This window comes from Oncorhynchus mykiss, chromosome 4, assembly GCF_057628025.1.
Source record: "Oncorhynchus mykiss isolate SJ-2025 chromosome 4, ASM5762802v1, whole genome shotgun sequence".
In the NCBI taxonomy this organism is placed as follows: domain Eukaryota; kingdom Metazoa; phylum Chordata; class Actinopteri; order Salmoniformes; family Salmonidae; genus Oncorhynchus; species Oncorhynchus mykiss.
In genome coordinates this window covers 35,016,455-35,033,377 of record NC_143025.1, presented here as the reverse complement: position 1 = coordinate 35,033,377, position 16,923 = coordinate 35,016,455, and the positions used below count along the sequence as shown (strand labels likewise).

At 42.3% G+C, this 16,923-nt stretch overlaps 1 protein-coding gene across 5 annotated transcripts in view; it reads right to left on the bottom strand.

The window, feature by feature from the left end:
- LOC110521733 (receptor-type tyrosine-protein phosphatase F) overlaps positions 1-16,923 on the bottom strand; it is a 345,140-nt gene that overhangs the window by 214,756 nt on the left and 113,461 nt on the right. For all 5 annotated transcript variants that reach the window (XM_036968462.2, XM_090231901.1, XM_036968469.2 and 2 more), the window contains exons 3-4: positions 13,268-13,413; positions 8,576-8,717 (exon numbers count right to left, since the gene is read on the bottom strand). In XM_036968462.2, the coding sequence (XP_036824357.2) occupies positions 8,576-8,717; positions 13,268-13,413 (288 nt within the window). The remainder of the gene's footprint in view (positions 1-8,575; positions 8,718-13,267; positions 13,414-16,923) is intronic.

Here is a 16,923-nt window from a genome sequence, read left to right as displayed (position 1 = left end):
GTTGTCTGGGTTTCCTTGCACCGGCAAGACAGATCTGGTACCTCTGGTAAGACAAGGGGTGGTGGTCTGTGTCTATTTGTCAATAACAGCTGGTGTGCGAAATCTAATTTAAGTGCAATCACACAACAGGGATTATTTATTTTATGAAATTGTGAAGTTGTCATTTTTCCTCTAATTTCTGCACAAACTGTTAGAAATCGTCTCAGGGAAGCTCATCTGCATGTTTTTGTCCTCACCAGGGTCTTGACCAGACTGTAACCAACTTCAGTGGGTAAATGCTCACCTTCGATGGCATCTGGCACGCTGGAGAAGTGTGCTCTTTACGAATGAATCCTGGTTTCAACTGTACCGGGCAGATTGCAGACAGTGTGCATAGTGTTGTGTGGGCGAGCGGTTTGCTGATGTCAACGTTGTGAACAGAGTGCCCCATGGTTGGGCAGGCGTAAGCTATGGACAATTATGGAAATATGAATGGACAGAGAAACCATGACAAGATCCTAAGGCCCATTGTCTTGCCATTCATCACGTCATATTTCAGCATGATAACGCACGAGCCCCATGTTGCAAGGATCTGTACACAATTCCTGGAAGCTGAAAATGTCCCTGTTCTTCCACGTCCTGCATACTCACCAGACATGTCACCCATTGAGCCTGTTTGGTATGCTCTGGATCGATGTGTCCGACAGATTATTCCAGTTCCTGACAATATGCAGCAACTTTGACCAGCCATTGAAGAGGAGTGGAACAATATTCCACAGGCCACAATAAACAGCCTGATCAACTCTATGCGAAGGAGATGTGTCACGCTACATGAGGCAAATGGTGGACACACCAGATACTGACTGGTTTTCTGATCCACACCCCTACCTATTTTGACTGGGCAAGTAGAGTAGAGTCTGTAAAAAGAGCCAAATATCCCATCACTGCAAGACACCAATATTGGCCATTAATATTTAATTAATTGTACCATAAAACATTAGATAAACTAGAATGACACTCTCACTCATGTTTGCACAAAAAGCTGTGCGTAAACCATGCCCCAAAATATTTTAATGAGCCGCCTCCCCTACATTTTAATTACGACCAAAAGAGCAAAGAACCCTTTTGTGAACTGTAAATAACCATTGAAGACTTTGACCAGCCATTGAAGAGGAGTGGAACAATATTCCACAGGCCACAATAAACAGCCTGATCAACTCTATGCGAAGGTGATGTGTCACGCTACATGAGGCAAATGGTGGACACACCAGATACTGACTGGTTTTCTGATCCACACCCCTACCTTCTTTAAAGTATCTGTGACCAACCGATGCATATCTGTATTGCCAGTCATATGAAATCCATAAATTAGAGCCTATTGCATTTATTTATATGTACTGATTTCCTTATATGAACTGTAATGCAGTAAAATCTTTAAAACTGTTGCACGTTGTCTTTATATTTTAGTTCAGTGTACTTGTAAATAAAATACAAATCATAAATAGTGTTAACAATAATAATAATACAGATCATACCTGTGTCTCAAATGGCACCCTATTCCCTCTTTAGTGTGCTTTATAGGGTAGTGTACTACATAGGGAATAGGCTGCAATTTAGGACAATGCCCATGATAATAACTACAGAGATCAGTCAAACACTGAGTTTTGATTGGTTCAACATTTGGTCTGGGTAACCTGTGATCTATGTACCAAGTAAAGAAATAAAGCCTGCATGATGGAAGATGTCTCTTTAGATGAAATGTTTGTCAAATAAATCCACAACAAAGAGAGATGAGTGTTCGACTTTATTTTTCATTTGTATAACCCCTGGCCTCTCCTAAAATACGGGCGATTCCAACGAGAACATATATGGGAGGATTGCAGCCCTACTTGGATATCTATGTACCATGACCACCCCTATAGTTGATGGACTAATCCACCCACCCAAGCTTCTCTGTTTACAAAGACTGTCGTCCACAAGAAGGACCTGGAAACCGGAGGACCTGGAAACTAAGCTTGGTTCTATCTAATTCAGTAACTGACATTATACATAACATAACCCCTGCAAAAAAAATATTTCAAATTCTATTTCAGATTCAATATATTCCCTCAGAGGCCTTCCTTTATCAAAGAGACCATTTTTATGAAAAACATTTGATAAATAGATTCAGTCCCACCGGGGTAAGTTATTTGAGGAAGCAGTATTCAGTGTTGAAATAATCATTCCTAGTAATGGCACCAAAGCTACATCAGCTGTCTTTAAAGGTACAATGCAGCTGTTCTTACCTCAATATCATATCATTTCTGGGTAACAATGAACTACCTTACTGTGGTTGTAGGACTGGCACAATTACCGTATAACTGTGTAACCGACGGTTATGGATGAAGAATGTCAAGAAAAGAAAATAACCGTCACAACCGTTTTATTTTCTGAAGACGGGACGACCAGGCATTCGTGCGGTTGAGTCCGTTCTTGTGATAACATGGACTCTTAACAACATGACTAAACTTTGTTGCCCATTGCTGAAACAAGCAAGGTGTTGTGTCAAAATAATTAACATAATGGGCTAGGAACCTCTATCCCTGGTAATATGACTAGTAAACCCTTGTATTGTCATGCAATAATTTCAATAGTAATGTAGAATCTTCATTTAAAGTACATTACCAGTCAAAGGTTTCATAACACCGACTCGTTCAAGGGTTTTTCTTTATTTTTTTTTTACTATTTTCTACATTTTAGAAAAATAATGAAGACATCAAATTATGAAATGACACATATGGAATCATGTATTAAGTTTCAAACAAATCAAAATATATTTCATATTTGAGATTTTTCAAACTAGCCACCCTTGACCTTAATCACAGCTTTGCACACTCTTGGCATTTTCTCAACCAGCTTCATAAGGTTGCTTTAAAATGGAATGCATTTTAAAAGTTTGTCAAAGGTTAATTTGTGGAATCTCGAGCCAATCAGCTGTGTTGTGACAAGGTAGAGGTGTATAAAGAAGATAGTCCATATTATGGCAAGAACAGCTCAAATAAGCAAAGAGAAATGACAGTCCATCATTAAGGTCAATCAATCTGGAAAATATCAAGAAGTTTGAAAGTTTCTTCAAGTGCAGCCGCAAAAACCATCCAGCGCTATGATGGAACTGGCTCTCATGAGGACCGCTACAGGAGAGGAAGACCCAGCGTTATCTCTGCTGCAGAGGATAAGTTCATTAGAGTCCCCAGCCTCAGAAATTGCAGCCCAAATGAATGCTTCAAAGTTCATGTAACAGACACATCTCAACATCAACTGTTCAGAGGAGACTGCTTGAATTAGGCCTTCATGGTCAAATTGCTGCAAAGAAACCACTACTAAAGGACACCAATAATAAGAAGAGACTTGCTTGGGCCAAGAAACATTAAACAGGTGGAAATCTGTCCTTTGGTCTGATTAGTCCAAATGTTCGGTTCTAACCGCTGTGTCTTTGTGAGACGCAGAGTAGGTAAATGGATGATCTCTGCATGTGTGGTTCCCACCGTGAAGCATGGAGGAGGAGGTGAGATGGTGTGGGGGTACTTTGCTGGTACCACTGTTAGTGATTTATTTAGAATTCAAGGCACACTTAATCAGCATGGCTACCACAGAATTATGCAGCGATACGCCATCAAATCTGGTTTGCGCTAAGTGGGATTATCATTTGTTTTTCAACAGGACAATGACATCAACACACCTCCAGGCTGTGTAAGGGCTATTTGACCATGCATGAGAGGGATAAAGTTCTGCATCAGATGACCTGGCCTCCACAATCACCCAACCTCAACCCAATTGAGATGGTTTGGGATGAGTTGGAACACAGAGTGAGGGAAAAGCAGCCTACAAGTGCTCAGCATATGTGGGAACTCCTTCAAGACTGTTGGAAAAGCATTTCAGGTGAAGCTGGTTGAGAGAATGCCAAGAGTGTGCAAAGCTGTCATCAAGGCAAAGGGTGGCTACTTTGAATATAATATATTTTGATTTGTTTAACACTTTTTGGGGGTTTTACATGATTCCATATGTGTTATTTCATAGTTTTGATGTCTTCTTTCTACAATATAGAAAATAATACAAAACAAAGCCTTGAATTAGTAGGTGTGTCCAAACTTTTGACTGGTACTGTATGTTATTGAAATATATGATCATACATTTTTAAATATATGTCACGTTTATATACAGTATGGGTTTTAAATATATGATCATATGTTTCAAAATATACAGTAGGCCATGTTCTTTGATATATAAGGCCATATACTAATTTTCCGTATGGGCACCCTAGCCAGTCTCTCTACCAGCAGTATGAGTGGAGAGGGAGAAGAGGAGTTAGAGTTCTAACTCTGTGTAATCAGGCCCTTCATAAATTGGTTAATTCCTCCTCCGGACCAGTTTTCACTGCAGGAACCAGGAACCATTTAATGGGAACTATTCAGGCCTGGTCTGGGCTGTCCATGACACCCCAGTCTGGCCCAGACAATTACATGCTGGAATTGTGAGTCCAAGTTCAAGTGTGATCCTGATCTTGAAATAAACTAACCCTTGTGTGTGTATGATATTGTAGCATCAGAGTGTTAGTTATAACAGTATAACCATACTGTACATGGTTTAAAACAGAATCAAGGTCAGCTTGTTTGTAGAACTGTATGGAAAATGATTGGGAGGATGCTGGAGTTACAACATACAGTAGAAAACTCTCTCATGTTAACTTTTTCATACAGTCAATGATGAAAAATACAGTACGATAGTTCCCAGCAGCATCACTACTTCCCAAAATGGAGGTACCACTGTATCTCCATTGCAGCTTACTTCAACCAGCAGACAAACAGTATTATTGTGATTGGGACCTTCCAGATTCACTCTTTACTAACCAGAGTAAAGGAAGCCTCTTGGCACAACATAGTCCTGCTGTCCCTGATGTGGGGACTATATCCACTTAGCGGGGTTTGTTGATGGTCGAGGAACACCAGTTAACAGCAGAGACCAGGGCAGCATCCCAAATGGCACCCCTTTCCCTATACAGCGCTTTACATTTGACCAGAACCCTTTTGGGCTTATGAGCTCTATGAGCACAGTGTGTCTTGGTCAAAAGAGGTACACTATATAGTGAATAGGGTGCCATTTTATACTTGAAAACTTGATTTGGGACTCAGACCAGCATAGCTATGATCACTGCTAGCCATCAGCAGTCAGTGACTTCCTTATTCAAGCCACTCTGTACTCTGATGTTCCTGCACAGAGTGATAAAGCCAGGCCTGACCACGGGAATTAGACTGTGTGGGGCCCCGGTCTCATCTCCATGATAGCGTGAGGGCAGCGGTGACACGTGCTGGGCTGCCACAGTAATATCCTTCCTCCACTCTTTGGCTTAATCTGACATGGGTTAGAGAGGCCGAGGCTGTGTTACTGGAGGGACGGAGATCACTCTGGCCTGTTGAGTCTGGTAATAATCTGTTGTTCACACCACTGAACACAGCAACAACCCACACCTGCTCAGGAAGACTGGATATTTGAGTCAGCCTGGAGTGCCAGAATACAAATTAACACCAACATGGGACAAGATGAGACAGTGACAAAGAACGCAACACCAGAATCAGTAGCAGCAACACCAACCACATAACACACAGACAGCGACAGTATAGCGCAGCATTTTTTTGTGCTATGGACTGGAATGTACTTACTTAGGCATCACCATCAATATGCAATACACAATATCTCTTCGGCATCACCATCAATATACGATATCCAATATCCCTCAGGCATCACCATCAATATGCAATATATAATATCCCTAGGGCATCATCATCATCATACAATATCCTTTGGGCATCAATATCAATTAACAATAATGATCCATTTCAGAACATTAGCAATAGTGGTGTGCTGGGGAATGCGGACTTAGGAATGCCATAAATACTCCACAAATGAGGAAACTCTTTCTCCTCTATGTTTAACCCTCTCGCCATATCTTAGTGTTGACTATCTCTCGGTTTCTGTCTCTCCTTCAGGCTTCAGCCTTTCTCCCAGTGTGCACTTCATGACGAATGCCTCGCTCTCATTACCCACAGTCTCTCTCGCTCTCATTACCCACAGTCTCTCTCGCTCTCATTACCCACAGTCTCTCCCCCTCTCTCTCTCTCTGTCTCTGTCTCTGTCTCTGTCTCTGTCTCCTGTGGAGGGAGACTGAAGAGTCTGTGAACTGTTTCTAGGTCTGCGGCTCTGTGGGTAACAGTGGCTAGACCGCGGCCGACCTGACTCCCCATTCCACGGACCCAGAACTCCCCAGCATCCAGAACCGGACCAGCTGCTTGAGGAGGAGGGGACGCACTGCAGACCTTGAGGTGAGTAGTTCTGCAGAGGCAAGCCTTACTCCCCTCTACCATTGGCCTGCAGCCCTCCCACTGCAAGCAGGTCTCAGGGGAGTACCATCACTGATCTCCAGGTCTTGTGTTTCCAGGTGTGTCTGTTTACTCCTCAGGTTGTCCTTCCATCGCTCTACAGATCCAACACCAGTCCCAGTTCCAGCACCAGACCCAGTCACAGCACCAGATGAGGTGCAGAGGAGGGACCAACAGATATTAACCTGGAGCGAGTGGACCACATGGGAGTGCCATCACTGTCCTTCGGGTCTGGGGCTCCCTTGTGGGTCTGCTTGCTCCTCAGGTTGTCTTTCATCCCTTCTGCAGATCCAGCACCAATTCAGATACCAGTTTCCAGCACCAGCACCACCTTCACATGGAGCGAACAGACCACAGGAGAGTACTACCATTTGGTTTCCCTGATTTGAATTGAGTACTTATTGTTTGAATTGTTTACTATTTTACATTTTAACTTAATGATGGATTTAATTTGAACTTGTTGAACATTTAAAACTTCATGAAAAAACCAATGAAAAAACCAAAAATATCTATCTGAAAGCCACGCCCCCAATAGGCCATGCCATCTGTCTCATCTCCTCCACTCATCCATTACGCTCACCAATCTTCTCTCCTCCTGTCCTCTCCTCCTCTCACCATCCATTACTCTCACTACTCTCCTTCTCTCCTCCATCATCTCCACTCCCTGTCTCGGCTCAACCTCAGGGAAGAAACAGGAGTTCTGTCTAAAACATCACTGCTTTCTTTCCGGCATCCTCCTGATCCCAATCCTTCACATGCTGATGTACAGTAATGTGTGAGTGGGAGCAACTTGACCCAAGCACAATCCTTTTATCCATGAGTCAGCCTACAGTCAACCATCAGCCATGTCCCTCTCCCGAACACATCACACTCGATACACCAGGAGGATGTCTTCACACTGTACTCAGACAGCATGTCTGCCAATCATAGCAGCACTATTGTTCAACACAGACAGACTAGGGTTGCTTTCCAAATGACTCCGTACATAGTGACTTACTTTTGTCCAGAGCCCTATGGCTGCCCAATGTATATGTCCCAAATGGTGCCCTACCCTATGTAGTGCACTACTTTTGATCAGAGTCCTGAGCCCTAGTCAAAAGTAGTGCACTATATAGGGGATATGGTGCCAATTGAGACACAGATTAAGACTGATCAGACACCAGTCTAGTACATGCTACAAAGCCCCCCTATCTGGCTCCTCTGTCTATCTGCATACATTTACATCCGACTGATGGTAATTCTGCCATTAATCTGATCCTAGATCAGCTTATACCGATCCCGGTTAACACCAATAACCTCAGCACCCAGCCACACGCCTAACAAAACCTTTGGTAGTTCTGAGAATGTGTCCCAAATGACACCCTATTCCATAGTGCACTACGTTTGACAAGAGTCCTATGGGTACTAGCCAAAAGCAGTGCACTACACAGGAAATAGGGTGCCATTTGGGACATAGACTGAAGTCTTGGGGGTTTTCCGGCTATATTTACTGAGCAAGCCAGGAAGGAAGCCAGCCAGCCTGACGGTATCTACAATATCGTCTCCTAGTCCACATAATGTGTTCCTAGGTGATTTGGTAAAACCCTGCCAGCCGGCCAAATGTTTGCAAATATTTCACTATCAATTTGAATGTGGATAAAATAATTGTTGTTTCCACTGTCAGGAGAGGAAAAAACGAATTTCACACAGACCCCTCTACAGTAGCTATAAGCTTCAGAACAAAAACAATTCCTGCAGTCAGATTGTAGATTCATGGTTGGAAAGTGTAATAAAATAGAGATGTCAAGACACATCTCTAATCAGTACATCTAACAGCTACGGGCGAATCACAAACGGATGTATTGTTTCTATTTCATCAACCAAGCAGGCTACCAAAAGTAGCAGGACATAAAACGCCCTCTCCACTCTGATCAGTGGTGCAGACATCCCGACATCGTTGGAATCTGTGTGGACATATTGAGCCTCGCTGATCAAGACAGGGAAACTCCTTGTGGCGGGAATAGATGAGGAGAATAAGAGAGATGAGTGAGACAGATACAGAGAGAGAGAGGGAAAGAGGGAGTGAATTTGTGCCTGCGCATATGAGTGAGAGCGAGAGAGAGAGAGAGAGTTAGAGAGAAAAAGCTTTATAAAAAGAATGATCGAGAGAGACAGAGAAAAGGAGTGAGAGAGGTGTATCGTACCTTCCAGGACGGTGAGTTTGGCGCTGGTGTTGATCTCTCCCACACTGTTGATGGCAGTACACTCATAGATGGCCTCGTCCCTGTGGGTCCTCAGGGGCTGGATACGCAGGACGGACCCTGAGCCGTCGTCAAACTCTATCACCTGGACACACGGATGGGGAGAGGAGATAAAAGGCATTACAATCAGACCTATGGTCGTCCTGTGACTAAGATTCAAATCTAAACTGATTTAAACGGTCATCTTAGCACAGGCATCCCTTTGATCGCTATTTCATCAATACGTACAGGACCACCAGAGCACTGTAGAGCCCACTGTGCCAAGGGAACACTCCTTGTTGGATCACTGGCAGGGGGACTAATATAGGGGTAAGAACTTCTACTTACTACGTAGGCGGGACTGAGGAACTGGGTTTATGACAAGAGTACAGACTATGCTCCAATTCTACCCAGTCTGCACAAGAATACCTGGCATACCTGACCATACCTGACCAAGGCATACCTGACCAAACTCAAACTCTATTAAGCCATACCAAATAGAGACTACTCTATTCTGATCTCAATTGAAAAGGACCCTCCGACATTGCATGACTTTGTTGCTGCCCTATGCTCCACAGGCAGGGAGCTAAGAGGAGTAGGTAAGTATGATCTGATACAATCACCCGATTAGAGAGAAATATGTTGTATGAAATGATGACCCTGAGTGGACAGCAGATATTTCAGGAAGGCCTTTCAGGAAGCCAGCCTTTAGGGTGGTAAAGAATTAGAGGTCACAGGTCAAGGGAGGGGGTCTCCTAAACTTCCTTCCACTGCAGTGGAAACTCTCTGACCCAAACATCCACATGAGAGGAAGAGAACATTCCAGAACATTCTTTACTCCAATGACTGGATCTGTGTCAGTCGAGCACACCTAGGTTCAAATAGTATCTGACCTTTTTCAATCCCTTTGAGCGTTCACTTGAGCCTGCCTAGAGTGCCAGATAGGCTGGGTTATCACTGAAGGGGCTATTCTCTTTGTTCCCATATTCATAACTCCAAATTCATAATTAATATACACTACCACTCAAAAGTTTGGGGTCACTTAGAAATGTACTTGTTTTTGAAGGAAAATCAAAAAAATTTATCATTAAAATAAAATAGATCAAAATACAGTGGAGACATTGTTAATGTTGTAAATTACAATTGTAGCTGGAAAAGGCAGGTTTTTTAAAAATTGATCATTAGAAAACCCTTTTGCAATTATGTTAGCACAGCTGAAAACTGTCGTGCTGATTAAAGAAGCAATAAAAATGGCCATCTTTCGACTAGTTGAGAATCTGGAGCATCAGCATTTGTGGGTTTGATTACAGGCTAGAAAGAGGAGTGGCAGGCCACGGTGCACAACTGAGCAAGAGGAAAAGTAAATTAGAGTGTCTAGTTTGAGAAACAGACGCCTCACACGTCCTCGACTGGCATCTTGTTTCAGGAAAATTAGCATATGTCACGTGTCACTACTTCACAGGAGAGCCATTTGAACGTAAACTTTTTTTGAAAATCAAAATGCGTTTTTTGGGGAAATGCTTCTTGAACATGTGAACTTTCATGTGCCTTAATAACAAACTTGTATGCCATCTGTAAATATGAATACAGCTGTTAAATTACGAGCCTAGATGGTTTAGCCATAGAAAAAGCCAGCAACCTTCCCGCTAGCCATGATTGGTTGAGATAATGAGTGGACTGGACATGCCGAAAGATGAGTTCGTATTGGTCTGCCGCTTAGCGCGGATCTGTCTATTTGAGCTGGTCAGTATATGTAGGTAATCCTGTGTAACACAGCTTTTAAAATATATATATATATATTGCGTATTAGAAGTGTTGCTCCCCACATTCTGGAGGACCGAGTTTTGAAATCAGTGGAATTAGAGCATGATAGTTAAGGAGATGGAGAAAACACCTGTCTCTGGATTACATCTTCAAACTAAGGGCAACCATGGCATCCGTGACAGAGAGGAGCATCCCATCCATGTATAGGGACAAGAGTCTAACAAGCTACATTTTTTTATAGCAACCTGGTTGGTTAGCTGCCTGCAGATTCATGTATGGTAGTAAGCTGGGATAATGGTTAATTGTTTGTTTAGCTAGCTAGCTACATGTCTTAACAACACATTCCACTATGCAAGTATCCATTTCAATAGAATGTTCATGATTTCAGCTGTGGATAGACGTAGCTTGTATATTCGCTCTAGCTATCTACTCTGATTTCAGAGCACTCTTGTCTGAGTGTGCCAGAATGCAGAATAACAGACAAATTTACAAACGCTCGAAACACATTGAATATGAGCGGTGTCAGTAAACGTTGACAAAACAGCATAAATTGTTGCCAGCAGCACAGTTGCAGTCACCAATGCTCTGGACAACATAAAAACAGCCTAACCAGCTCTGCTATGGTGAGTAAAATGGTCAGTGTGAGCTGTTGTCACATTTGTGTCTGGAAGTAGATAGCAAGCTAGCCAACGTTAGCCACTTAGTTTGGGTGCTTGACTGTAATTGATAGGACAGAACGCTCGGATCAACCCTTAAAGAGATGGGTGGGGCTAAAGCTTAAGAGGGTGTGAACGATGCTGAATTGGGTGAAGACAATGAAGAGCTCTCCAGTAGGTGTACCAAAACATTCAAAGGCCATTTTCTCAAACGTGAGGTTTCAAGTTTATCAACTTTCAAAGCAGAATTACTTTCCCATTGTTCCTCAACTGTAATGTATGATCATGGTTGGGTAGATTACTTTCTAAATGTAATCCGTTACAGTTACCTCTCCAAAATTGTAATCAGTAACGTAACTTTGGGATTACCCAAACTCATTAACGTAATCTGATTACATGAATTTACTTTTAAATTACTTTCCCCTTAGGGACATTAGAAGAAGACACAAATATATGTTACCAATTGAATGACATCTATTACAGAAGAAATCAATGTTGAAGTTTACATAGCTGGCCATATATGGATGTTAAATGTAACTTTATGGGTTGGTTATGTAGGCTTCTTCTAACCCATCACTTTCTACCCATATAATAAAATGATTAAATGATATCAGAATTCCAGTCATTCCAAAAAATGTTACCCCCCTTGATCTTCAAAAATAGGAGTTGGAAATATGGAAGCATATATTTAAACAAATTGTTATACCTGAGCATAACTCCAAAACTAAGGACTTATTAGCCAGCCCTACTCTGTTGTTTATGATTTTGTTGTCATGGGGAACAACAAATGAACGCTATTTACTATAGGCCTACATTTTTGTTGGCGACACTTTGGTATCTTGATAATATGCAGCTGTTTAAAGGGCAAATCCACAGATTAAATGGTAACAAAATGGTCAGCATCCTGGAGTCGTCTCTTCACTGTTGACGTTTTGGCCGGTGTTTTGCAGGTACTATTTAATGAAGCTGCCAGTTGAGGGCTTGTGAGGCGTCTGTTTCATAAACTAGACACTCTAATGTACTTGTCCTCCTGCTCAGTTGTGCACCGGGGCCTCCCACTCCTCTTTCTTTTCTGGTTAGGGCCAGTTTGCGCTGTTCTGTGAAGGGAGTAGTACACAGCGTTGTACGAGAGCTTCAGTTTCTTGGCAATTTCTCATATGGAATAGCCTTAATTTCTCTGAACAAGTTTCAGAAGAAAGTCTTTGTTTCTGGCCATTTTGAGCCTTTAATCGTACCCACAAATGCTGATGCTCCAGATACTTAAGTAGTCTAAAGGCCAGGTTCTTTTCTTCTTTAATCAAGACAACAGTTTTCAGCTGTGCTAACAACATTTCAAAAGGGTTTTCTAATGATCAATTAGCCTTTTAAAATGCTAAACTTAGATTAGCTAGCACAACGTACAGAAGAGTGATGGTTGCTGATAATGGGCCTCTGTACGCCTATGTAGATATTCCATAAAAATTTAGATTTGTATTTTGTTGCATTGGCCTATTTATTTTCTGCAACAGCACACTCATCCCTTACTGTAAGCAAGCTAGTGCCAGTGACTCCTGACTCCAGAAGTCAGTTGAGTGCGTGCTTGAGGCGGGAGGGAGGGGGATATAAGATTCAAGAGAAATTAAATTAGCTAGTTTGAGGTCTAATGTGTTCTTTTTTTATGTATATAATTTTAGACACAATAAATAAAATAAAGTCTTCCAACTAGCTGATAGTCCCCTTTTTGCCCTCCTTTCTCATAAGAAGGCAAAAGGGCAGGTACTCGAGCACTGGTTGAGCTCGATCTGTGCACATGCCTGCTGGTCTGTCTGTTTCTCTGCCAGTCTGCCTGCCTGCCTGTCTGTGTACCTGTACCTATCTTGTCTGAGCAGGGTCTCCGCATCTTGTCTCTGCATTGCTTCAGGTGCTTCTTTGGTGGAATAAAAGGCAGACAGAGCGAGAGAGGGAGGTGGTCACTCAACTGACAATTGAAACAGACAGACTTGTGGTTGAGTGCTGCTTTGAAACAAGGATGTGGGTATGCCCATAGAATAAAAATGAATCTGGTAATGTAATTAGGAAAGGTTTACTATGTCTGCTTCGTGTTCCTACAGTTTTTCTCAACCTTCTCTGTACGGGCAAGCTGATCCATTCTCATTTATGGGTGAGGATTAGCTATGTAGCTAAACTCTGGTGAAAAATCTGTTGTACATCGTATATGTCAAATTAAATAAATACAATACAGTAGTAGACCATGTACCTCAAAGCGCTGAGAGCTGACTTTCTTGCCCTTCTTCATCCAAGTGATGCGTGGCTTGGGATCGCCCACCGCCTGGCATACGAAGGATGCCACGCCTCCCGAAATACCTGTCTGGTCATCTGGAGACTTGATGAAACTGGGCATGCCTGGGAGAGAGAAAGAGGACATCCAATGTCAATCAATCAAAAAACTCCCTAGGAGGATGAAACCTCCGAGAAGAGGCCAATACTCTGCTGACTGAACTGGGTAGAAGTTAGGAATACGTACAGTAGGTCTTCACATACAGTAGGACCATGAAGACCAGACCAAAAGCAAGAGAAAGACAACAACAACACAGGAGCATACAGCTCTGGGCAGGTTACAGGGCATTCAGATTTCCCTACCAGTTGATGTTCAAGCAGTAACAATGTGTTTTCAAAATCGGAGACCAAACTGCCTGCAGCCAAATCAAGTCAAAAAAGTCTGTGAGTAAAAAACAGTCCAGTGCTGTATTGTCCTTCCTGTCTTGTATTGTGTTGTTGCCATAATTCCAGTGCCTGTAAGTCTCACTCTCATTAATAGTCATACAAAACTAACAGATACTACTCTCCCTCTTCATGCCTGAACAAACCAGCCCTGTGTGCCCTGGTCAAAAGTATTGCACTAAATATGGAATAGATTGTCATTTAGGACAGGATTTCCCAAACGCTGTTCTTGGCCCCCCTCTGGTTTCACGTTTTGGTTTTTGCATTAGCACTACAGAGCTGATTCAACTAATCAATGCTTGATAATGGAGTTGGTTATTTGAATCAGCTGTGCAGTGTTATGGCAACAAATTATAGTGTCAAGAGTTAAATTAACACTGTAAAGCATTAAATGAACCCTATTGGTGTAAAATAATCTCAGTGTTTGTGTTAATAACCAGAGTTGAACCAAAACCATGCCTGTCATTATCATATTTCCTAGCATGATCTATTGCAGGTTGATTTTTAGTATTGTTGTTTCAATATCTATGTTTTTGCATATACATCCATTGATTGATTGATTACTCTTATGCTATTCAGATATACATTACATACATTTTCCAAAGCAATGCCATCTGTTAGTTGGACGTTTTGCGCCCGTTACTTAAATGGTTGTTCAAGTTTAGATGTTTAAGGTAGTCTCATATAGTACTGTTCCCGACCATTGGAGTCATTCCAAGCGAAGGTTGAGCGTTCAATCTGCCTGCTAGGGGGCAAGGATACCCCCAGCTCTGCTAAAACCATTGACAACTGCGTAATTTGATTGTAATATAATCACATTTTAAAGAGCGTAATCAGAACTACACATTTCTGATTATTCCATGGAAAAAATATCACATATTTAGCGCTATCATCTGAGTTATACAGCACGTAACTGCATGCTTTTCATGATCAGTAAACATCAATTGATCGTGTAATTTCAGATAGATAGTTGGATATTTGAGTGATATAAAATAAAAGTGAACTATACCTGGAAAGTATGATTGGTTAAAGTTAATTTCCCATCCTTTGTGAGCTCTGCCTGTCAAGCAGCAAAAGGGCACATTTGCCGATGTACTGATAATGTTTACTTCGCAAGCTACTTATAGAAATGTTGTACAGTTGGCTAAACATAGTAGCAAGTAGACCAAATGTACTTTTTTCGTAGGCCTACCAAGAGAAGTTAGCTTACATTGTCCCCTTTTCAACAATGTTTTTAAGAGTGTTTAATAATCACAATTGCAGCTGACAGACATGATAGCTACGCTACATTGATTGATGGACCTCGGCAAATTGGCTAGCTAGCTAATAACAGATCACGTCAATATGGCTAGTTAACAAGCTAACTTTCAGGGGATAAACTAAATGGCTACATCCAAATATTGTTTGATTTGCTTGCCAGCTACACTCTGCTCTTCCCATGACATAGACTGACCAGGTGAATGCAATGATCCATTATTAATGTCACCAGTTAAATCTACTTCAATCAGTGTAGATGAACGGGAGGATACAGGTAAATAAAATATTTTTAAAGCCTTGAGACAATTACGACATGGATTGTGCATGTTCCATTCAGAGGGTGAATGGGCAAGACAAAAGATTTAAGGGCCTTTGAATAGGGTATGGCAGTAGGTGCAAGCGCACTAGTTGGAGTGTGTCAAGAACTGCAACGCTGCTGGGTTTTTCATGCTCGACACCTTGTAGATTCCATGCTCCGACAAATTGAGGCTGATCTGAGGACAACAGAGGATGCAACTCAATACTAAAAAGGTGTTCCTAGTGTGATTTGCAGGCCAGATGGGGCCTGTAAACTATGAGTTTCAGACCACTATATTAGGGTAAATCTAGACCCTCAAAAGAAGGCCTTTTGAATTATGTCTTGTATTGTCTTAAAACATTTCTGATTTGGGATTTTTGAATGGTTATTCAAAGAACCATCCCATGCATGGTTCTTTAGAGATCCTAAAATGATTCCCAAATGGCATCACTCTCAAGAACCTTATTTAGTTCCAAAATAGTTTTTTTTTAGTGTGTAGTATTCTGCCTATTGTTCTCTAGCTTGTGTGTGCTTGTGTGTGTGTGTGTGTGTGTGTGTGTGTGTGTGTGTGTGTGTGTGTGTGTGTGTGTGAGTGTGTGTGAGTGTGTGAGTGTGTGAGTGAGTGAGTGAGTGAGTGAGTGAGTGAGTGAGTGAGTGAGTGAGTGTGTGTGTGTGCTCCTAGCAGTAGATGCATTATGCAGAGCTATGCCTGCCCTTGGCCTGTTTTCAGAGAGCAGGAGGGCTGTGTACTGTATGTCAGTCTCTGTGTTAGGGTGCAGTTACAGAAAGTGTCTTAGTGCACTACTTTTGATCAGGGCCCACTACTTTTGATCAGGGCCCATTGGGGTCTCATCAAAAGTTCTGATTTATTAAGGGAATAGGGTTACACTTATGACACAGCCACAGTATTTGTAGGATGAGGAAGGGGCACAGAGGGTAAATAAAATGTGATGTGTGGGCGCTAGATGTAGGGAGTAGTGAGACATAGCCAACTGTAGTGTAATTACCACCCGTCTTTCTCTCTTTTTTCCCCTCCCGCCATCCCTCCCCTTTATCCTGCCCCAAAAGATCCTCCTGGCGTCAGCGTTTCTCCTAAACTGAGCGCTTATGTCACCGCTGTAACTCTGACAGAGACCCTAAGCGAGCGTTGAGCTCTCCTCACCGCTCTATGCTGTCCTGTGATGATGTAATGTCGACCATGTTCCGCTCCGTAGACTCTACTTCCCAAATGGCACCCCTTTCCCTACATAGTGCAAAACCTTTGACCAGGGCCCATAGGGCACCCTATCTCCTATGGGTAGCGCAAAGGTAATAGGCTGCCATTTGGGACACATCCTGAGATGATACCATAGCAGGCTCCTGTCCCTGCCATTATTGTTCCTCTCCTGTGGTTTGTGGTCTGTGGCTGCTATTCATACAACACATCCCACAAGGTATTATGTGAGAGACACACACACACACACACACACACACACACGAGCGTGCGCGAAACAATATTGTGAGTTGAGTCGTTCAAAGCACATAACACCTCTTCTCACTTTAAGTGGATACAGCTGAAGACAGTGGCAATATCCGACACCCATAATAGCATACTACATACTTAAACTACATATTATGTACTCATCGTCGCATACTAT